Source organism: Buteo buteo, chromosome 17 (assembly GCF_964188355.1).
Source record: "Buteo buteo chromosome 17, bButBut1.hap1.1, whole genome shotgun sequence".
NCBI classification, from domain to species: Eukaryota; Metazoa; Chordata; class Aves; order Accipitriformes; family Accipitridae; genus Buteo; species Buteo buteo.
The window spans coordinates 22,379,740-22,404,680 of NC_134187.1; the positions used below are offsets into that span (position 1 = coordinate 22,379,740).

Below are 24,941 nucleotides of genomic sequence, written 5' to 3' on the forward strand. Positions count from 1 at the left end.
AGTACTTATCAAGGGTTTTACTTCAGCAGGCTTACCTGGGTATTTTCTTTGCTGTAGACTGCCCCTAGCAGCAAATGACAGTGATTTTGGACAAACACATCTACAGGAACACAGCAATTGAAAAAACTAAATGAATTCGTCTTATCTAAGCTTAGGACTTCTTTCCAAGACAGACAGAATCAATTTAATTCCAGCAACATCGTTCAGAAAACCATGTTTTTAACTGGGGTCAACTTAGAGCCCACTTCTTTACAGATCCTGTGCTGCTTCTCTTGTATCCTTTGACAATGCTAAATACTGGTTCTGAAGTTACCTGGTCACAGTTTCTCATCAGAAAGCTTCTCAACACTAAAGGATTAGTATCTCCCCTCATCAACTCCAATCGGGTGAATATCTGTTCTAATTGGGAGAAGTAGATTTGAAAGGTCATTAAGTCTTTGCCCAATTCCTCGGAACATCAGGATTAAGACTTATTAAAACAGCTTTATCTAACATTCACTCTTAAAAATGACTGTAAGCAAGCATAGCATGAATATACATGTGGCATTTGAGTGGGAGAAGACAAAGACTTTGTCCTCAGTCACACTTTATGTAACTTCAGTAAGATCAGTGGCACTGTATGGCTATAACCAAATGTTGAATCTGGTCTTCAAACTCCAACAACGGAAATGAACCCATAGAGATGTACAGCCTCATTTTGCTTATGCTGCAAAACAGTGACACCCACTGGCAGCAACAGTTTAAATACTTCATTGTTGCAATTTGGATCTACTCGATATGAGTTGCTAAGAAGTTTCTCTTCAGAAAAATTCATTATGGTCACAACCATACAAACTTACCTGCTGAGTCAGCACTACTGTTCGAGTTTTCAGAAACTGAAATACTAATAGCATCTGGAGTAACTGCAACGTAACCCTCTGGAGGAAGATCCACTGTGTACATTCTCCTTGGAGACAGAATTGTATTGTCACTACCTACAAAACAAAAAAAACAAAGTGTCTGGCTATTGATCTCAGTATTGATTTCCTCAAATGTTTTCTCAACTACAGCAATGATAATAAGTGGTCTTGAAAATCCTTACAGAGGAAGAGGAAGTGAGAGAAAGTCAGGTGCGGAACAGTGAAATTATCCCATGACCAACAAAATTGCACTGAATTCTGTAGCAGCTACAAATAAACAAACACTTCACATGTTAGTTCTTTCCACCAGAAACACTTTTTCCTCCTTGCATCAGACAACTCTTCTGCCCTAAATTCAGAAGCAGCTTCCACTTACAGTGATATTTTAAGAGACACTCTATACATTCTTCCCCATTCAGCATGAGCAATTTCTTTAAGAACTATTTCTTTAAGAACTATTTCATAAAAGATGGAGAGATACAAGCTGACTACGAAGTGATAGAAGCAAAAGAATCACAGAACTGTGGTTTGTCCATTTGCAGACCTTTTAAACATAGCCTATATTGTTCTGAAGGGCACAAAAATAAAGGGAGTTTGAAAGCCACACTTCAAGCCTCAGCAGTGCCTGCCCAAGATGGCTCATCTCCTCATCCTTTCTCTGCTTCTTTCTGGGGGTGAAGAGTGTGAAGGGCCAGGTTTCCAACTATTTCATTGTATAGAAACTATCTGTGATGATAGCAGTAGACTGTTTTTGTAGGCTTTCTTTCCCCTTTAAAAGGTATTTAAAAATACGTGCAGGAGTGGCAGTATAAACTTTTCATTTATTCACCAGACAAGAAGTAACTCTGTAGGAATGACAGAGATGCATTTCTGCTCCAGTTACACAAAACCAGTCCAAAGAGCAGATTGTATTTTTTTTGCTCAGTAGTGACAACAGTAGAGATCAACCACAGGGAGACAAAAGCCTTTCCAGAAGGCCAGTATGTTCAGGGTGTCTCCAGATGCCGCAATGTAATTCTAGATTGTTCAGAATTTTAGATCAGTCAGTGCGAGTTTTTAGATCATTCAGTGTGGGTTTTTTTTGTTTGCTTTGGTGTGTTTTTTTTTTCTCTCCACTCAGCCAGCCCCAGAAGTCAGCACAGACACAGCACTAGCCTTCCCTTCTTGGGGGCAATTTGCCCCTTTAAAACACATAGACAGAACTATTAAAATAATATACAGTACAAACATCTTTGGCAGATGGTCACAATTAACCTCCTTACACCACAAACTTGCTAGAAGATCCCAGATGATCCAAGCCTACTACCAAGCTGCAGCTACGGTTGGACTAATACCTAAACAATTAAAATACAGTTGTGCCTGGCAGAATAATTCTTGTTAGTGATCTATATTTCTAATATGTAATTTAGCTATACACATTGTATGCAAATATATAATTTAACTATACACTGACATGTCTCACAGCACACTTTAAAGAGTTCAGCATGACTGATCATCTTAGATATCTATGATAAATTACATTTCAGAACATTCAAGGCACTTTTGAAAAGCTACATCACAGTTGTTTTCATCATCAGGATGTAATAATTTTGTTTTGAGAACACATTAGAAAGTTATTGTTTTTCTTGAACAAGCCAGAAAATTTCAAACTGATATTGATGATGCTTACTTTAAAGGATAAGAAAGGAAAAGAAATAAGTAATACAGAAAGATAAAGAACAGTTACATGATTTGGAAAAAGATGCACTAAGAGTTAATTTGGAATAATTCTTCAACAGATCCTTTCTATGAAGATGATACCAAATCACTGAACTGGCAGTACTTGCACTGATATTTTTTTTTTTTCCCCTACCCAGGTTGATTAATGATGAAGTGCTGATTGGTGGTAGTTTTAAATTACAAGCATGTATAAACGTTTCTTTAGTTAATCCCTTCTGAAGAATTTCAAGTTTCCTCTTTTTTTTCCTTTATATTTAGGTTTTGTGAAACAAAGATGACAAGGAAAACATGAAACTCAATTTGCAGCACCCCTGACTAACTCAAACCCTTTAATCATAAAAGGAGTAGATGTATTGGGATATTCCCAGGACAAAACAGTTACATGTGACAGAATCTGGGGGACCACCTGTAAGACCTAATCTTACAAAGAAGAACAGTAACAACTTTTACTATGTAAATGAGTGATGACTCAAAATTTTTTTTAAGTTGACCTGTTTAAATAGGAGTCTCCAAATTACATACTTATTCACCCTATATACATCTCAGGTAGTTCAGAAACCATAAATCAAGAATTAGTCCTTGCTAATCCTCTACAAGTATGTCAAACCAAACTGTTAACATAAAAGAAAGTATACACACAACTCTCATCTCAGTGTATCAGCAAATATCTCAGTCTCAAGCCATTACGTCGGGATTTGTCCAGCCTGGGGCCATAGTCTCCTTGGGATAAGAAGAAATGGGTTGGTTATAAAGTTATAAACATTGCTGCAAAGCAATCGGCTAAGCTTATAAAAGTGTGACACAAAAAGGGTTTTTTTGACTAACAAAAGTAATCAGATACTGGAGATATTCAAGAATGCTCTTCTTTCTAGTAGTTAATAGTCATGAATTCCATTTCTAGTTTTATTTTATGGGGGAAAAAAAGGGCATCTAAAGGACATTTACAAAACCACAAAAAGAACAAGCATTACTCTTAAAGGCAAACTAAGAATACAGAAAAAATATTTTGAATCGAGTTGTCTCCTATTCATGTTCTTCTCCACAACATTCCCCACACGAAGAGCAACTTTGCATGTAAATCAACCTCGTGCACAGAGTAGGGAAGTGCATCTAAACTATGCCGTTACCAAGGTTACAGCTGCAAGTATGTCAGTAGCTTGACTAGCTATGTTATCTCTTGCTATCCTACTACAAACAAGTATCAGACCTTTTAAGAAGGACCTGAGGGTAAAGCTTCCAGCCATGGAATTGCCAACTGCCCAGTCTGTCATCAGCTCAGGTAAACACAGTGTATTTTGTTTTAAAGTTTTATGTTTCAGTATCCTTAAACTTTCCCCTACCTGCAGCTCAGAACGGTGCTACGTACCACCAGCATGGGTTCCAGATCACCTGAACACAAAGCACGCTTGGGCACAGCTCGAATGCACGCATGGCCAGAACACGCGTTCATATTATCTTGGTCCTCTGCTTGCTGGTGAGACTGATTAAACCCTGCGCAGAGACTGAATTGCTTCTAGTTTCTGTGGTGGGTTGACCCTGGCTAGCAGCCAAACTCCCCCCAAGCTGCTTGCTCGCTCCCCCCTCAGCAGGACGAGGGTGGGGTGGGGAAAAAAATCAGAAGAACAGGAATGAGAGCTCTCATGGGTCAAAGACAGGGAGATCACTTACCAACTACTGCTGCGGGCAAGACTCAACTTGGGAAACTTAACTTAATTTACTGCCAATTACTTGAAATATTTATTTACTGAGTCAGGTATTGGGAAACAGAAACAACAAAAAAAAGAAGTAAATGTTAAAACACTTGGGAAAAACACCTTTTCTCCCCGGCTCATGTTCACTCCAAACTACTCTCCTCCCAGCTTACTATCACCACAGGTTATGCTCAGTCCCTTCAGTGAGGCAACGAGCAGTGCAAGGTGGTGGTGGTGCCTGTTTACAATCAGTATAAAATGGTTTCTCTCTGCCGCTCCTTCCTTTTCCCCTACACCGGTGGGGGTTCTCCATGGGCTGTAGCCCTTCAGGAACATTTCCTCAAGCTCAGAGCACCTCCTTCTCCCCCTCTGACCCTGCTGTTCCCACTGTTGTTTGCCACTCCTTTTAGTGCCCTCCTCTCCTGGGAGCATTCTCTCCTTTCTTAAACGCACTATCCCCCGAGGTGCCCCGGCCTTGTCTGTGGGGCTGAGCGGTGCCCTGGGGTGGGTGGGCTGGAACCGGCTGTGTCTGGCTCGGGGCAGCCCCGGCCGGTCCTCACAGAGGCTGCCCGGCAGGTCCCGCTAACAAAACCTGGGCACCCGCACCTGGTACAGCTTCACAATCTTACACAGAAATTTTGTCTTCCCCACGAAGTGCTTCCTGGCAACTCAGAAAGCCTTGGTAAGCTCCTGCTGCGGTCCCATAGGGCAGGACTCAGAGCAAATAGAGGACCCAAGTCCAGAATTCAGCTAGAACACCTTGCAGCCTCCCCCAAACAACCGTTAAGTGAGGCCGATCTGACCAAGACTGTGATCTTTTCCACAAAGTTATCCTTTGGAAACGTCTGGCTATCACTTCTCCAAATGGAAGAAGAGTTCATCCCCCAAAAGAAGTCTTTACAGAAAACAGAGGAAGAGAGGGAGTGATACTGGATCAAATCCAAGGTCTGATTAGTTCAGTATCGTACCTTCTACAAAAGTTGTTATTCTTAGTAGGTACTTACTGCATAGTGTTAGAGTACATACGACCTGGACAAAAATAAGACTTGAAGAAGGTCTATTACCTCCTTTGAAAAGCTTTTTTTATTTTTTTATATTTATATAAAATTATATATAAAATTTATTTTTTCTATTTATTAAAGTGCATTTTTTACTTATTATGTAAGCTAGAATATGACCATGTTCTAGCTATTCCTCATTTCTATTACACATAAGAGAGATTTGAGACTGTAACCTGAAAACTATGACAATCCCCAATGCACATACACCACCCCTCTCTATCTCTACACAATATAAATGTACTATCGCCTTCCCCTTCATTGACTAGCAAGATAAGCATCTTTAAATACAGTGCACATGCAAATCCTGGGCAAGAGAGTTTTGTCTCCTCCAGAAAACCTTCATAAATTGAAGTGTAGCAAAGGTGATATCAGTGACTAACTGCAGAACATACACACCTTGAGGGTCCTCCTGAGCCGTGGTACTGAAAAATAGTTATCAGTGTGAAGACATTAAGTTGTCCTTCATCAGCATGAACATTATAAATCAAATCTGGTGATCCTAAACACCCCTCCATCCCCCAATGTATACACATTTTTATTCAGGTGGTAAGGTTTTTGTGATGGTAACATGTCACATACATTAGTATGTGAGAGTAACTTGAGAGACCTGAGGTGTTACACCTTGTACCATCATCCTCTACTTACAGGTTGACTTTCACAGGATTGTTTTCCAGTCTCACATCAACACACACATTAGAGTGCTTTCCACAAAGGCAGAACCTTTTAGCTCAAGTAGTCTTCTGTGCAATCGGAAAGCACAATGCTTTTCCTTAGAGTGCTCCATAATTCCTGCTGCTTGACCTCAGTCTTCAGCAGCATTCTCTCCCCCAATACTAGATAAATCATATTGGGTAGGAAAAAAAAAAAAAAAGATGATGATAATAAGAAACTTAGCAAAGAATGGACAGGCACTTACTGCTGGTCATTTGTTTTACTCAAATGATAACCATCACACAATAACGGAAATGTTGTGCTACTTTGCCGGGTGATTGGAGTAGTTGATGAATTATTTCTGTACAAATCCACTACTGCAGGTAGGAACTTGCCTCTCAAAATTTTGGAACTCCCTTTATGGAGTTTACTATTACAGTCTAATTTCTTTAGCTTGTTTTAACAGTGCTAGTGCCCAATCTTACTAATTTAACTAATAGAAAAATTTCTCTCATCTGCAGATATTGGTGTCCAATCCATCCCTCTCATTATCTGTACTTTATTGGAATAAACAAGGAGAGTCACTTAAGCCAGTTTTTGGCTGAAGATATACTCCTTCCAAAGATTCTTCACCTCTTTCTAAATAAAAAAAGTTTACTGAATGTCTTTTGGACATCTAATTATCCCATGTCACATTATTTGCTACTTTCAAGCATTTCATTGGCACAAATAGCTATAACAGAATACTGAAAAAGTGTTTTCTTCTGCGGAGTTCACTTCAGCTTTAAAATTTTGAAGATGTCTGGTATTTGGTTTGAATGATAAATTTTCCTGCTGGCCAGGTAAAACTTCAAAGTGTATAGTTCTATTCCAAATTGCACAATTACATTGATTCAAACAACAAATTAATGAAAGAAAAAAAAAATCAGCTAATTAAACAGGTACATGTTGTCCTCTGGCTCAGAAAATCCTTAAGCAGCAAACTGTTGGAGAACATCGTGGGGAAGTAGTACAATACACTCATTTTATTCCAATACTTGTTTTGACAATACTATCGGTCATTACATACTAGCTTAGACAGGTGTACTGAAGTTTTTGGATTGACCTTAATTTCTGCTACTTTCTTCAGTTATCTTTAAACAGAAAAAGCCCCCTATCCTTTGATAGAAGAAATAGCATGTTTTCACTGTATTCCCAGATTTTTTTTGTAGAAGCCTAGCCATATTACAGAAGACTGTTCCCGTGTCCTAAGGTGTATACCATTTGTATCTGGTAGCATGTTGTCACTCAAGTCCGTTCATTCCAACCTCCCTCCTGACACTTCACATCACTACAAGTGCTTCACTTTATTAAAAAGAGAAAGTCTAGATGACAGAGGTTGCTCCCTCTTCTCAAATAATGGAAATGACTATAAAGTAAACAAAGTCAGTAGTCGTGAGAGTCTTTCCTAAGCACTCCTTTCTGTGACTTGGTGACTCAGTGCACTTAACTAGATAAATAAAACTAGGTCTTCAAGATTTATTTTTGAATGAAAATTCCTTTTTCTACATAGCCCATGGCTCATTGGCCTGTAATGACTTGTGCCAGTTATCACACTGATGGAAAGCCAACAAGATGGATGTGCAAAGTAATTTCTCTTCCATCCCACCTTTTCCACATGTGAGGAAATAAGAGTAGTGTATGTCAATCTGCACCTGCTTATGAGCTAAGAAGAGTACAAGGTTTCACTAGGCAGATCCCTAGGGAGCTAACCCTGGCCTATGGCTTCAGGTCCGGAACTAACTCTGACAAAGGGTCTGGAACCAACTCCTACAGCAGCTCTGCTGCCAGTTCTCTCCCATGAGGATAGCATGCGAATTGAAGAGAATGGAAAAGGGGAGCTGATGGCCAGACTTACAGTTTGTCCTTTCCAAGAAAATGACTAGATTTTCAGTGAAACCAGATACAATCAATTCAGTGGTACCCGTGAGCTTGGTGGGATGGATTCCCAACCCTTTTCAACTAAGCACATTGTAATATTTATTGAAAGGAGGGTCTACTTCATATTTGACAAGCTACATTTCAGGCTTCCTGTTCAAGCATAAGTATGATTAGAAGGGAGGGAGGATGGAAAGAGGAATAACAACAGCATCCAAATGAATGATGATCCATGCACTCATCTTGTATTAAATGTCTTAAATACTTCTACAAATATTGCCAACTTACTTTTCGTTAAGCTGTCTGCACTTTGGAAAAGCCATCTACTTTGGATTTTATTTATTCTGTTTTTAAACTCGATTTTGTGTTTTAAATTAACTTTCAATTTTATTAAAATCTACTGTACTGAGGTTCAAACACCTGTTAACATGTTATCTTAACACTTCCTTATTCAGATTCATCATCCAATTGAGAAGCATGAAACTATGGTGTTGTGACCCAGCAGTGCTGAGATCTTCAACTCCTAAAACTGCTGTTAGGGTTTATTCACAATTACGTGTGATCAAAGTCCCTTTCTTGAGGGCTTTAGAACAGGGTGGCATTTTTGGTAGCAACTATTTGCCCAGAATTATTTCTCAAAGATGTCTATATCTACTCTGCAGGCTTAGTGAAGTCTTTCCCATACAATAGCATTTTTGCCACACTGTCTTAAGATTTCTTTCATTCTAAATTCCAGTAGTTTATTTCCACAAACACAGTTGCACTTCTTACATGCTTTATGGCTATGTATTTATTTCAGTGTAGATCACAGCATCTTGAGTTTAAAATTAACATTCTCTTCCACTGAATACTAGGCCTCATTTGTATTAACAGCAGGAATCTGATTTCTTTCTTAAGAGCTGAAACAGGTGTAAGATAACATAAAAGCTAATACAAAGGTGGTTTTTTTTTTTTCCCCTATTTTAAACTATGCCATAAGTCATTATATAGCTACATAAAGCGGGGGGGGAAACAAACAACAAAACCAAGGCACTGTTTTCTCTTGGTTTTCATTCCTTACAAGCAATTTTTTGTGGCTAGTAAAACTGACATCACCATCTAAGTCTGGTTTAAAACATTTTTAAACCATTCTGTTTTCTGCTAATATTTTCAGTGGAATAATTGAAAAAGTTACCAATGAAAGTAATGTGTTTGAACTTGGAATTTAAAGACCTCATTACATCAATAAAGTTTTCAGGGAAGAGAAAATAGGGGGAAGAGAAGTGGTTTGATGCTTAGAGGACTAGAGCATTAAAAGACAAAAACAACTTGGGAAAATCCTCAGAAGCACTTCCTCATCACTGTCTTTTCCTTCAGCTTGATGGAAACCAAGAACTTTGGAAGGAAATTTAGGGTCAGTAGAGATATACCCGTTTTACAAGGCCCAAAGTTGGGATGGGAAATTCACGAAAAACAAGAAATGAGAGCTCAAATTTATTTCCCTCACCACCTCCCACAAGTACACTAACTCTTAAATTTTCTTTAGATGCCTAGGAAGGCTGTATTATAGCCCATTTTACTGGAAACAGGACTTACCATTATAACTCAGCCTCAGTTTCATTACATTAGAAGTGGCAGACATTCTTTGTCACAGAGAAAAAACAGATAAAAAAAACCAGAAATCCTTTTCCTCTTGTTCTCACTCATCATCTGAGGAAGAATTTTTACTTATGAACCATTAAAACATCTACATTCCCTCAGAGAAAATAATGAAAACAAAGCACAATACAAAGTGAGAGTGAAGTAGGGAAAAAGCCTTGATCAAGGAAACCAAGAAACAGAATCTTTCCAGAGCAGAATCTGACTACAGCCAGATGGCACTTTTAAAATTACGAGACAGCTAACTTAAAAAGTGGTACAAGCTATTTTTTGTTTTCTGAAAGTTGAACATGAGGTACTGATGAAGCAAACTATGCAGCTAAGTGTTAAGTTATTTATTTTAAGTTAAAAGCTTCAGTGTCTCATAGATGTCCTGGTATATGATTATAGGCAATATTTTGATTAGATGTCTAAGAATTCTAGCTGTATAAACAGGAGAATAAAGCTATCTTAAGTTAGTACTCTACTCAATTATTTCTCCTAGTGCTGCAGATCTTATTTTTTCAACACACTTTTCAAAAGCCAGATACATCCCTGTCAATTTTTTTTTTTAAATAAATGCAACAACACTGAATCTAAAAGGCTATGACTAAGTTGCAATTAGTTAATTACCCTCACTGATTAAGTGATTATGTCACTACTGGGACTTACCTGAAACTAGACCAGGAAATAAACAGATGTGCTCATCAGAATAAAAGTAAAAAAAGTTTAAGGTTTTAAAACTTTTTTTCCTCCCAAAACACACATTTTTTTATTCCATAATTGGAAGTCATCAGTAAGAGTCCATTCCTATTTCTGTACAAAAATAACGCAAACCACAGAAGCACAAAAAGTTACGGAAAATAATTCGCCCTGAACTTAGTTCAGTACCAAGTTCATACTACAAGCATTTCCACTTTTCAAGTAATTCTTAGAGGTTATAGTTGGTAGCAAAGACAAGTAGAAAGTAAGCATGTGTAACAGCAGAAAACATGAAATTTGACTCTGAATAACTATAATTTTGACAATGGCAGCTTAAGTAATAAAGTCCCCAGTGTAAATGGGAGCAGTAGAGGTATCTCACACAACCTGTTTTGTCATCAATACATTAAAAACAATTTCAAACAGGGAGACAAAGTGGACAGCAAGAATGCTAACACACATAATTACTATGCTACAGTTAGATTCACCTTAGGACTGTCTATCTGCCCTTCTCTAGCTGAAACAAATCCATTTTATCAAGTTCTTACACAAGCCATTTTTCTGTTTCCTTTCTCAAGATAATTAGTTTTCCTACAGCTGGCTACATTTAGGTTTAGCACTCGTTTACACTTACAGCTAAAGCTGGCATTTTCTACTCCAATTTGGCAACCACTACATACTATTAGATGAGCTACTTGTTAAATTGCTTTCAGTTGTCACAGAGGCCAGCAAGTTTCTCCACAACAGCTAAGCTGTTTGGAATGAAGATGTAGAAGACAAGAATGAGTGAATGTATATACATAAGAACACTGGAGAATGAAGGAATCTGCCAACAAGCCAAAAAAAAAAAAAAAAAAAGCAAGCATTGCTAGGGGAACTGGAGACTGAACTATGAAGCTATTTCTGCCACAACAGAAGTTACAGATAGACAAGCAGCCCACGCAGTCTGAACAGAGACCATTTATTTTGTCTGGGGGGGAGGGGGGCTGTTTGTTTTGGGTTTTTTTTTTGTCATCCCATGTGTCATCCCCCCCCAAACACCAGATCTCTACATTCCCCCCAAGCATATAGCTACCAGCTTGTAAATCTGGTTGGGCACCATTTCTACCATAGCCACTAGAGGTTGGTGTCTTCAGTCAAATACTCTACTCACTTCTGAATGTGTGTCCCATTTTCACAGTATAATGCCACTGTAATATAGCATGTAATATGAGAATTTTTATGGCCTTGAGAGAACATGAGTGTGTGACAACACTGTGTTGTATAATAATTATGATCTCCATTGCTCTTCAGATTATTCACAATAGACAGCTTTTTAGAGTAATTAACTAAAACAAAACTGAATTGTTTAACAAGTCTCTAAAGCTGTTTACTGCATTGGGTACTGCTAGAGTTTGATTTCTCAAGCATATGCACTTCAATTCGATTAATTAAGAGCCAGGGCTCTTCATGCATATTTTTTAGACAAGTTTTGTCTTCTAGGCACTCCTGTCACAAACTTAAGTTTTCTATAATAGAATGGCTGCAGGAAGACAGGATTAGGATGAGTAAGGACACAGTCCAGCTGTCCCAGTGATAACTTCTTAAATGCAGTATACTGTCAGCATTAGTGACTTCAATGGAAAAAGTATGAAGGAGAACACAAAAACCAAAACAATCACACAGCTGTACTGAATTTTGACAGGAATTCCTTATACAGGATAACAATGCTGGGATATTTCACAGTTGAGAGACATTCACATTTGTATTTAATGAATATGGAGTAAATTGCTTTTTGTCTATTTATATAGCATAATTTGGATTCCCTTTTTTAAAAAAACCCTAAAACTTAGGAGTAATAATAGCTTAGTATTTTTCTTCATTACCTCTTACTTATATAAATGAAGGAAACAAAAAAAGATCAAATAGGTTTTCTCCACAAGATCTGAGATTCTGCCTAGGCTCTCTGCATTTCAATTTCCTTCAGAATTAAGGAAAACACAAAACCCAAAAGTGGAACAGCATGCTTTATACAGAGAAACTGAATACTATACATTTCACTTGTATACAATTATCCTGCTTCAGCAACTCTTAAATTTTAATTTTTATAAGGAAGGAAGATACTAAACAACAATCAGTCAATACCAAGTCCTTTAAAAAGTGGTTATAATTTTGACCAAGAAAAAGTCCTGATACTAAGGCGGCCATTAAAAAAGCCAATTCTACAGTTAGCAAGTCTCCAGTCAGAAGCATGCATGTCTACTTTGACTATATACTACAAAGGCATTAAAAACAAGTAGCGAGGTTTTAAAGTATCAACAAAAAGTAAAGAAATCACAGAACTGCAGACCTCAAGAGAAACGTTCTCCATGAAGTTAATCCTTGTTGCAAGTAGATCCTGCCCTAACATGGGCCAGAAACAAACAAAACCAATCCTCAGAACAAAGTTTAGTCAAAGCCCATATCCAAGTGAGTAATTAATAGAAATGCTTTCTTAGTCTTTTGCCAGACACTTTTTTTTGTGGTACAGCAAATTTTTAAGCATTTATAATACCGCACTTGGAAGCATATTCGCAAGCTTCATAGAATCATAGAATGAATGGTAGAATGGTTTGGGTTGGAAAGGACCTTAAATATCACCTAGTTCCAACCCCCCTGCCATACCTTCCACCACATCAGGTTGCTCAAAGCCCCATCCAACCTGGCCTTGAACACTTCCAGGGATGGGGCAGCCACAACCTCTCTGGTTGACCTGTTCCAGTGCCTCACCACCCTCAGTGTGAAGAACTTCTTCCTTCCATCCAATTCAAATCTACCCTCATTCAGTTTAAAGTCATTACCCCCTGTCTCTACATGGCCTTGTAAAAAGTCCCTCTCTGGCTTTTCCCATAGATCCCCTTTTAGGTACTAGAAGGCTGCTATAAGGTCTCCCCAGAGCCTTCTCTTCTGCAGGCTGAACAACCCCAACTCTCTCAGCCTGTCTTCATAGGAAAGGTGCTCCAGCCCGCTGATCATCTTTGTGGCCCTAGGGAAAAAGAAATTAAGTCCTCTTATTTATAGGAGCCTTCATTTTTCCATTTGCTCTCTTTTAATATTTTGCCTGCCAAGAAGGCTCAGGTTTATTACATGTATGCGCAACTTTTAAATGGTTTAAGGTAATAAAGCTGGTTATCTAGACCCTCTTTAATTTTATTTTGAAGGAAGAAAAAACTTTTCTTACATCTACTGAAATTAAGAATTACAGCTCTCACAATGAAAGAACAAAGTTCCTCAAGGGAAGAAATATTTAGAAAGTCTTACCTAATTGCCTTGGGGTGGGGTGGAAAACCCCTATTTTGGTTACATTCACTTTCTCATTGAGTATTTTGGTAGAATGGGGGGGGGGGGGGGATCTGATTTAGGACAATTAGAATCCAAAGGGAAGGTACATCTTAGCATGCCCTTGAACAGAAATTTTGGCCACAGGCAGGTGGTTGGGTTTGTTAGGGTTTTTTTCAGTTACTTTAAGAAAAAAATAAAATTATCTTTTCAAGAGGTAAGAAATAAGTGACTACCCCCCTTCTTTGTGGTTCAGAAGAAGCATGGCACCTCCACATGTTTTCTCCATCCCTAACAGACCTACCATCTTCCTAAAGAAAATAGAAATACCATTCAGAAGATCACTCTGTAGTCACAAAGGACAGAATTTCCCTTCAATCTCTAGTTATTCCAGGCCTCATTGTAAGCTTTAGTTCCAGAACTATGGGGAGCTTTATGGGACAACCCTTTCTGATACTAAATTAATCTTCCAAAATTAAATGAGAACCATTCATTAACATGGGTCTATATACGTCAGCATCACAACTTCAACTTGATCTCAAAAGAGGCATATAAATTCAAATATTTACAGGATATAAAAGTATGATCTTTAAATTTCATGGGCATAAGTCCCTATTATGCTTCAAGATGCAGAAATTTAAGGCAATGCTGCCAACTGCATTAGAATAAATATAAGAATGTAGGGGGCGTTAGCTCATGCATATAGGTATTGGTATTTTCACAATTTGAAAATAACTGTTAAAGGCAAGTAGAACATCATGATGAGTTTTATAGTAAAAGCCGTTATTTAATGCTAGAAAATACTTAGACTTTGGGTCAGCTTCTTTTTGAAGAAATCCTCTATTTCTTATTGACACTAAATTAAATTTTTCAGCAGATTTTTTAGGACTGAAATAATCACTTTCAAACTAGGAAGGAGTTCATATCTGCACAAAAAAAATCCCTCTCATTTTCCATTGTCCATCTTAGACTACTGCTACTTAAATGATCAGCTGTTTCATTGTTATGCCCATAACCTTTGGTCTACAATACAAGAAGTTACTTAAAATAGTATATGATAAAAAAATTCAGTCAATGCCTTTATGTTTGTCCAAGACCATACATTTTATAGCTCCAAATCTTACAGCCTATCACTAAACATGTACTTTCAGTGTCCACTACCATAAAAACACAACATTTAAATGACAATTAATGCAAGAGCTCCTTAAATTTAAATGGAACCACAACCAGAGAAGAATGGTTAAGTTACCTGTTGGTTTCACAGATGGACAACTGATTTCTCTTTTTCCTCTGAGTTTATCACTGCAACCCTCTTCAGAGCTTTTTTTTTTTTTTTAAGTACACATTTGTAGATCATCAAGGAAGAACCCTTTCTGTACTACCATAGCATTTGCTTGCCTCCAACAGAAGACAAGGTCAGCTAGTTTGCTGTTAATTTCAGGAACAGCCTTGTTACTTGGCTGTGAAAATCATAAATATGGACCTGTTCTCTTTGCTCCATGTTCCCTTTCCCATAGGCTATATTTTACCTGTACTAGCATTCTGGATCAAAAGCTTTAGTTTCATTAACTTGAAGAATGTTGTATTAGGAACCAGGTATAAACAGAGGAGTTATACATCACAAGGTCAACTAAATTGTCCTCCTCACCTCCCACTTCAGTGGGAGTTTAGCCAGGCCCTAATTTATAAGGAATGGTATAGATTCACTACAAATGAAGGCATTTTTAGCTCAAGAAATCACTCCATAGTAATGCTTATTTAGCACGTGTTCATCACAGAGCCAATAAATAGCCTGTTACCTATTTTGAAAGGACAATTAGTTCCCAGTGCTATCAAATATCATTTTATATAATAAGTTTAACGCTTTATCAGCCTTTTGAAAATGTTCCTCTCATTATTGACTACACAAAAGTAGTACTAGAAGTACTGATCTAGAAAAACAAAATGGGTATCGAACAAATGGAACTACAACAAGTTGAGATTACCAGCCAATCTTGTCACAGTAACAGGATGCAATACAGGACAACAGCCACACAATCCTTCAAAACCAAATTCTACCACAGACATGTAACAAAGCCCTGTAGCCAACCTGTTACTAGCCATCTATACTACAGATTGGGTAGGGGGGCTTTTTTTTTTAATTAAAAAAAAAAAAACAGCCCCAACAAACAACTCCCCCAGTAACACAGATTTCTAGACTAGTATGTGGTAGAAAGGACTTTTGGAGGTCATTAGCCCCAAACCCATTAAAATATGACCCAATTAGATAAGGTTTTCTAGTACACTGTTTAGTTTTCAGTTCCTCCAAGGATGGAGATACCAAAACTCCCTCTGGGCAGCCCATTCCCAATGTCTGATCATCCTCAAGGTGGAATGCCCTCCCCCACCTAGTTGGAATTACTCTTGCCACTTCTTTGTTGCCCCTTCTGTTGCTGAGCACCTCCAAAAACTGCATGGCTCAGTCTTCTCTATAGTCCTCCTTCCCATTTGGTAGTTGAAGTAATGAGATTTCCTTTTCACATTCTTTTCTTATGACTGAACAAACTCAATTCTCTCAGTCTCTCCTCATACATAATGCCTTCTGGCTCTCTGGCCATTACAGTGCCCTACATTGGACTCAATCTACTTTGTCCCTACCTTTCTTTTACTAAGGAGCCCACTGATCACAGTACTTCCAGTATGGACTCACAAATGCTGCTCCAGTGTGGTCTCACAAAAGGAACGATTGCTTCCTTCCAACTGCTGGCTATGTTGCTAGTAGAGCACAGTATGTCATCCGCTGCCTTTGTGGCAAGGATGCAACTCTGACTCATGTTCAGCTGGGCATCCACCAGAACATCTACGTCCTTTTCTGTGGAGCTGCTTCCAGCCAGGGTACCCCCAGCCTGTATTGTTGGTTATTCCATGTCAGACACAGGACTCTGTGCTCCAGTATTAATCCCCAAAGTACACCACTAGCACATGGCCATCTATTGAACTTTGTACTGTTGATTACCATCCTTTGAGCCTGGCAGTCTATCTGACCATTCACTTACCCAGTTGATACCTCACCTTCTTGGCTATAAGAATAGTACAGCAGACTATGTTGAAGGCCCTGCCAAAAAAATTAAAGAACATGCACTGTGCCCTCCCTATCTACAAGCCAGTCATGTCATCATAGAAAGCAACTGGGTTGTACAACCTGTCTTTGGTAAACCAAGACTTAATGTTCCCAATTCCCTTTTTGTCCTTCACAGGCTTGGAAACAGCTTCCGGAAGCTACATTTACTCTGTAACATGTCCACAGTTTTCCAGACCCTCCTTCTTGCCCTTCTTGAAAATGGGTACAATGTTTGCCTTTTCCAGTCACTGAGGAACAGCCCAATTGCAATTTCTATCCTCAAAGAGGATAGAAACCAGCCTCATCATGACATCAGCCAGCAGCCCTGGATGCACACCACCTTGTCCCACTGACATGCAATTGTGCAACTGGCTTAACTACTCCCTAGCTATCATCATCTACTGTGGGTAATGCTTCACTCCCATAGACTTTATCATTAGGCTCAGTTGCCTGGGAGGTCTAAGGGCGAATCTTACCAGTAAAAACAGGCAAAAAAGTCACCAAGTACCTCAGCCTCTTCCTTGTCTTCTATCACTAGTCCCTTGCCCATTGAGTAGTGGGCCTGCATTTTCTTCAGCTTTCCAGTTTTTGTCCCCACCCTTCTTGTTTCTTCCCACATATCTCATGAGTTTCAACTCCATCTGAGCTTTGGCCTTCCTAACTCCATCCCAGCATACTTGGGCAACATCTCTATATTTCTCTTGGGTAGATAATGCTTGCTTTCACCTTCTCTGTATTTTCTTTTTGTCTTGTAAGGGCCCAGAGCTCCCTCCTAGGAGCTTAGCTGCATGCACTTACAGACAGCTCTCTGATATCACACAGGTGGTGAACCAGATTGTTATGAAGAAAGAGCTGCTTATGAAAGACCTCTAAGAAGCCGTCTTAGCAGGGGCTCCCCTCACATCACTTAGAAGCTGCTTTTAAGCTGAGGCTTTTAAGCAGCTCCCAGCCTAAGCTAGACTGCAGCCATGCCTGTGCCTGGGCACATACCACAGTTGATGCACACCCTGACTCACAGACTTTACATATTGGCTTGACCTCAGACCTGCCTTGTCACTATTGACTTGCCTGGTGTCACTGGACTGTTGGCTGAACCTGGTTACGGTTACCTGGAAAAGGAGAGCAGAGCATGTCTGGTATTGTGGGATTGCTTCCACAGTGATGACACAGCTCCTGTGCCTACCTTGTCCCAGCTAGCCTTCCCTCACCCTCCCATTGCTGGTCCCTGACACATCTGAGCTCAGTCAGTGTGGTGGGTTGACCCTGGCTGGATGCCAGGTGCCCACCAAAGCCGTTCTATCACTCCCCCTCCTCAACTGGACAGGGGAGAGAAAATATAACAAAAAGCTCGTGGGTCAAGATAAGGACAGTTTAATAAAGCAAAGGTTGCACGTGAGAGCAAAGGAAAACAAAAGATTTTATTTTCTACTTCCCATCAGCAGGCGATGTCTGGCCACTTCCTGGGAAGCAGGGCTTCAGTAGACATAGTAGCTGCTCTGGAAGACAAACATAAACAACGAATGCCCCCCCTTCCATCTCCCTTTACTTAACTTTTATAGCTGAGCTGACATCATATGGTATGGACTATCCCTTTGGTCAGTTTGGGTCAGCTGTCCTGGCTACGTCCCCTCCCAAGATCTTGCCCAGCCCCAGCCTGCCAGTGAGGGGGGGGGAAATGTTGGAGAGACAGCCTTGATGCTGTGCCAGCACTGCTCAGCAGCAGCCAAAACACTGGTGTGTTATCAACACCTTTCTAGCTACCAATACAGAACACAGCACTATGAGGGCTGCTATGGGGAGGATTAACTCCATCTCAGCCAGACCCAATACAGTCAGGCAACCTGCTACACTTGCCTAGTTTTCGCATGTCAAAATGAGTCACTCTTGTGCTTTGAGAAGGTTATTCTTGAAGATCAACCAGCTCTCCAAAGATCCTTTGCAATTCAGACCAGTCTTCCATTCAGTCGTACCAAGCAGATCCCTGAACAAGACAAACATCTGTTCTTCTGTAGTACAGGGTTCTAATCCTACTACTCATTTTGCTCACTACTTTTAGGACTTTAGTCTCCTGGCCCAGACCACATCCACAATCAGTTCTTCCTTGTTTGTAAGGTCTAGCTGAGCATGTCCCCTAGAGAAAACTTTTTATACTCTCAGGAAACATGCCTTTTTATTTCAAGTCAGTTTAGCAACCTCTTTCAGTTATGGCAAAATTTGGTTTTAGATGATCTACAACACAAAGCAGTTCACACTTCTGTACTTATGCACAGAGCTTTCACCCACAAGTAATAACACAGCTACCTCATTTTGCAACTGCTTCATCTTTTAGCATAGCATCCACATTTTACAACCTGTTTTAACTTACCTGTCAAAACATTCACGTGCCACTTTCATTGCATAAACACAGACAAAATAACACTCTTTAGCAGGGTACTAACATAGTGCCTGAACTGATATTTGCCTTCTGTTGGGTTTACGTTCCCTATGGGGTTTAAGTCGCAACGTGAGGGCAGGAAGAAGTGCTGGAGCATGTACTCCCACCAATCTTTTGGTGTATCTCTAATAGCTGAGCAGAGTCATACCAGTGTAAATCATTTTCTCACTCTTCAACAGACATTACACCAAAGACAGTTATAGCGTACACTGAAGTTTCATATTAGCTATTGCTAAGTGCTGCATTCGTGCGTATACACCAAGACTATTTCTTCGCTTTCACAGGACTTACACGCTGACCTCAAGTGTTCTATGTATTAAGTACCACTAGCACTTGCATTCAAATTTGCCTGTTGGTATCAATAGATGAAAAAAAATAGGTACTATACTGTTTCAAGTAAAGTAACTATATTTAAAAGCATATTATCAGAAACAGGACTATGCAGTCTCACCTTGAAATGATTTGCAAGGTGTATCAGTTGATGCGCTAACATCTGCTGATGAAGTCTGAACATCATCCAAACTCTTTTCTTTGGATTTTGAGCCCAGATTTCCGAGAACCGCCTCCTCTTCTCTACTTGAAGTGTGCACAAGAGAAGATGATGAAGTTTCAGCATAGAGTCGTTTCAGTACTTTCCCTATGAACACTGTGGGGTAAGAAAACTTCTTGAACAACAAGAAACGCAGTGTTTTAAAGGTATTTTAAGACTTAAAAACCCCAACAACTAATTAACACAAGATAGTTTCCCTCATATTCCATGCATGTTTGTCTTCAGTAGTCCCTACCTCTTACAAGTAAATCTGAAAATAATATATTAAAGTCCTAAACTTGAGTCTGAAAAGCAGCTTTAAAACCCCAGAGTTCAATAGCAAGGTTACATTTAAAGTCTTCTATTTGACTACATTTTGGGAATAAATTAATACAGTACATTTACAGACTAAACACTTTTAAAAAAATTTCTTTTAAAACAAGTATCTTCCTACACAAGTGTTATAAGGCTGCTCAAAATGCAGGTCTATTCTGGCACAGAGGCATTGCAATTGAATCACTCATTAAAATCAGCAAGCTACAACTATTTAATCACATAGAAAAACTAAAAGTAGACAGCAGCAGAAACACATGGTAACCCAATTATTTTTACAGAATTAGCAGTATTCTTACACGCCTCTTCCTCTTATGGGCCCCTTTCTGACGACACTAGCAATCTGCTACTAGTTACTCAAATGCAAGCATCATTTGATTAAAGAAAAGAAATATATGCAAATAATCTACTCATCAACAAAACTATCACCTTTATATGGATGCATGCATATTTCAATCACTTGAAATTACACATTATATTAAAATATGAAGTAATACTATGAAAGTTTTTACCTATTGCAAAACAACATCCCCAGTTTCACGAATTCTACGTGATCAAGCAGGTATTGTGGGATGGGGGGAGGTGGCAAAAGAGTTTTGGAGAAAAACATGTTATCTTAACTCCAATTTTAAATTGAACATACAGTGTATGGACACTATACAAGCAAGCTGGTGCAGATTCTTAACAAAATTCTGCCAAGAGAAAAGGACTTACACTGTTATAAGAAGAATGGCTCCTACTGCAGCTTAACAGAAGATCATACTATCATCACACAACTCTCTTCAATAAATTACTTTCCTTCGCAACTGAAAAAAATCACCTTAATCAAGCTAGGAAATCCTTGAACCACTAGTCCTTGATAGACAAGCTTTATCTCCACAAGTACCTTGGCAATATGCTCCAGTTGTCATGTAAATGACTATGGGGGAGAATGTCCTGTTACACTTTTTTTGAGCTCTTGCTAGTTTATACGTGACCACTTAACTCTTTGCTTGTGCCCAGTCTCTTGAATAATCTCTGACCTTATGAAAGGCCTATGACATGATGTAAGCCTGAATAGATACTTGTATAGAGAGCTTTGCTTATGAAGTCCAAATTTAAGTTTTTCTACAGTTATCCATCATTCACTGACATGTAAAAACACATGACAAACTGCCAGCTATGTCCCCATCAAGTAAGCACAATCCATTTTGCAAGTTATGGATTAAGACCATCATTCCCAAAAAGACAGACATCAACGAGTGACTGTGTATTTTCTTTTCATAAGGTTCCCTTGCTAGGATATTCTACAGCTAGAAAGACAAAATCCACAATTACTCTCCTCAGAGGACAACTAGAGAATGTAGACAGAAATAAGCAGTGTAATAAGACAAAGTTAACGGCCCTTTGCAGATCTCTGAATCTAAAGCAAGTTGTCCAAGAAGTTTATCCTGGATCCTTTCCCTGAGTACTGCTACTAACACTGCAGCATTTTAATGAACTCCAGTAGAACAGTTACTAAATGTCGTGGTTTAATCCCAGTAGGCAGCTCAGCCCCACACAGACACTCACTTACTCCCCCCGACGTGGCACGGGAAAGAGAATCAGAAAGGTAGAATTGAGGGTTGAATTGAGATGAAGACAGTTTCATAGGTAAAGCAAAAGCTGTGCACGTGAGCAAAGCAAAACCAGGAATCCATTCACCACTTCCCACTGGCAGGCAGGTGTTCAGCCATCTCCAGGAAAGCAGGGCCCCAACACATGTAACCATTACTTGGGAAGACAAACACCATCACTCCGAACGTCCCCCCCTTCCTCCTTCTTCCCCTAGCTTTATATGCTGAGCGTGATGTCCTATGGTCTGGAATATCCCTTGGGTCAGTCGGGGTCAGCTGTCCCGGCTGTGTCCCCTCCCAACCCCTTGTGCCCCCCCAGCCTCCTCGCTGGTGGGGTGGGGTGAGGAGCAGAAAAGGCCTTGGCTCTGTGGGAGCACTGCTCAGCAGTAACAGAAACATCCCTGTGTTATCAACACTTTCTAGCACAAATTCAAAAAAACATAGCACCGTAGGAGCTGTTATGAAGAAAATTAACTCCAGCACAGCCAAATCAGTATATAAATTAACATTCAAGCACTTGCACTGAGGAAGCTGTTCTTCCAAAGCAAATTATCATTGAGATACTGATGAATCTATACATGGAAATACATTTTCTCCAAACCTATGAGGAGCTATGTAGCTATCTCCTCAGCAGTTACAGTGGATTTTATGCTCCCCATCTTGAAATCTGATTTCTCTAGTCATCTGTTCAGTTACCCCCACAAAAAATGACTTCACTCTTTCTTTTTAAAATATAAGGACTATACTCACATGCACATTAGCATTGCTTCAGAAAGCAATACGAGACAAGTTTTGATACATTCATTCCTTCTCATTCACATGGAGCTCTTCCCATCTCTAATATCTATGCTTGAGAAAGCAAGCTGAAACAATGCCTGCCTTTGGAGGGTGAGAATACTGAGGAAAGTATTCTTTCACAAAATCGCTCTTGCTTAGAAAGAAATATCTAGATCAGCAGCAGTAATAGATTTACTTGAGCAAAGATGTGGTTTAGCTGCCAACACCAAAGCAGCATCCAATCTTACAGGCTGGAGTTTTCAGCAGACACAGGAAGAAGCAGCTGTGTGCAGAGTGGGAGAGTTCATTATTGCCTGCAAAGCTTTCACACCTGTGTCAGTGCATCTCAGCCCTGCAAAGTCATCTCTTAAGACAACTAGTAATTCCCAATAACCATGAGAGAATGGAAATGAGCAGCAGTGACACCTAGTCATGACAAGGTCCCTGTTTGGAACCTGATACATTTCAAGGCTTCTGAAGACAGCAGGAAGCGATGTATCCCAGCAGTATACCCACCTTGGGAGAATGAAGAAGGTGGTATCGCTAGAGAGCAGCTGAAAAAAACTCACTGATTTAGTCTGAACTATTTGGAATCCTAAGTATATTGTAGCCTGAAGAAAAAAGAAATCTGCCTGCAACCCAAAACTTTTTGAACAAGTTTGTCCTGTGTATCAAAAAGGAAATTAGGCTCTGAGGAATATCCATCCTGCCATACTCAGCAGCTTCACACACTCCAGAAAAGCATTCTGCTTTGCAGCTAAGAGTTTCAGAGCTGAGCTACCAAAACATTTTTCAGATGATAGAAGATGCTCTTACCTCAGGGTTTTATTGCTGCAATTACCAAAAAGAAAAAAAAAAAAAAAAAAGAGGATATCCTGTGATATCCATAAGCATTGGCTTAACCACAGAAGGTTGGTCTTGCCTGATGCTACAGAGCAGTTTTTCTCCCCTATTCAAGACTCTCCTTAACCTGATGTCTTTGGCACCATGCAGCTTCAGAGATCAGTCCATCTGGTAGGAATAACTACCTCTTAACAGGATATTAGCAATAAAGAAAATTCAAGGAAGAATACCTACTACCAGAGACATATCTAACCTATCAGAGTTACAAAATGGAGTAAGACTTGCTCTCACCATACCTGTAGCATAGCCAAATACATATGGTTATTTGATGCTGTTGTTTTCCAGCCAACATAAGTGATGGAGGATCTGTACAGATTCATGTGGTCTTTCAAGAGACCGATCTGGGAACACTTTTCTACTTTTCGTAAGACTGATGTTTCTAAACAAGCATATACAATTTTCAGATGTGTTTTTAAAAAGACCACAAGAAAAGACAAGGGAGACCACAGAAAGATGAGGGATACACTACTTGGAGTCAGAACCAACAAAATTTGCCACATTTATATACAGCATTAATGCACAACGTACAAGGGACTGAATTTAATATATTCTACTGGGTATGTTTTTGAGGACATTCTTGAAAATTGTATTCACATATTACAAAACCTGGCGTTCCAGTCTGGAAGAGAAAGAATAGTTTTAGGGGAACTATCTCTGGAACTGAGCCTGTAATCGAACAGGAAAGAAATGTAAACAGCAGTAAGAAGCCAATTACAAGGAAAAAAAAGGGAAGCCTTGTTGCACAGACTACTGCAAATATATCTCTCCTCTTAGAATAAAGCAGTCTCTGGAACTAACAGATGAGAAACTGGAAATGAGAGAAGAAAACAGATAAGCTAAGTGGTTTAGTTTTGTGGAATAGATTGAACACACTTCAAGATTATACAAAGGAAACTTCACAATGTTAGAGCTAGGCATATGGTCAAAAGGAGGTACTGTACAATAATAATATTAACAGAAATACCTGGCCCAAATCGTAAAGGTTTAAAGAGCCTTCGCTCTTCAGCTGTAGGGGAAGACCAGGCTACACTGACCGTTAAAAAGCTTATAAAGATTAAAGACAGAAATGAAACCTTATGGACTTTTTCTCCCCCCAAGGGGGTGGGAGGGCTCCACACTTAGGGGGACAAGCAAACATTCCTAAATGGAGATTACTAAACTGGAGTTGGCTACAGATTAAAACCTGTGTGTTTAATCAATCATGAGAGAGACTGAGCCACTACTGTGATGGAGGTTACGTACAATGACAATGTGATCCAAGACCCTATTGGGCCAAGTATTTTTTAATCTGAGACGGGAAAATGAAGTATATTAATATATGAATCTAAAGACATCTCACCAAAAACCTTGTACAGCCTTAAGTCTGCTGTGTACAAACCAGCTGAACTCAAACCTGAGCAGACACAGAGAAGAGTTTTTACAATAACCAACAAGACATAGAACAACAACAAAAAGCTAGGCTGTTTAGCAGAAGCAAACAAATGCCAAAAGAATTTTAAGCAAGTAGTAAGAAGTGTTATATAGCTCAAGGATAAGATTACATTAGACCATGCCACAAAAATATTAGAAACTACTGGTGAATGAGAGCTGCCAACCAACACACTGATGAGCATCTAGAAGTATTGCAACATTCTTCTACTAAACTAACAGGAGAAAATAAAACTACGTAGTTAGAGAAGTCTCTTATATTAAGCTCTAACTCCTATAAACACTACA

At 39.3% G+C, this 24,941-nt stretch overlaps 1 protein-coding gene across 4 annotated transcripts in view; it reads right to left on the reverse strand.

Moving 5' to 3' along the window:
• The window catches only part of ERICH1 (glutamate rich 1), a 103,472-nt gene that overhangs the window by 66,074 nt on the left and 12,457 nt on the right, over window positions 1–24,941 (reverse strand). For all 4 annotated transcript variants that reach the window (XR_012653316.1, XR_012653317.1, XM_075049243.1 and 1 more), the window contains exons 2-3: window positions 19,540–19,734; window positions 840–974 (exon numbers count right to left, since the gene is read on the reverse strand). Coding sequence is in view for 2 of the 4 variants with exons in the window: in XM_075049243.1 (XP_074905344.1) it covers window positions 840–974; window positions 19,540–19,734 (330 nt within the window). In the remaining 2 variants the exon portion in view is untranslated. The remainder of the gene's footprint in view (window positions 1–839; window positions 975–19,539; window positions 19,735–24,941) is intronic.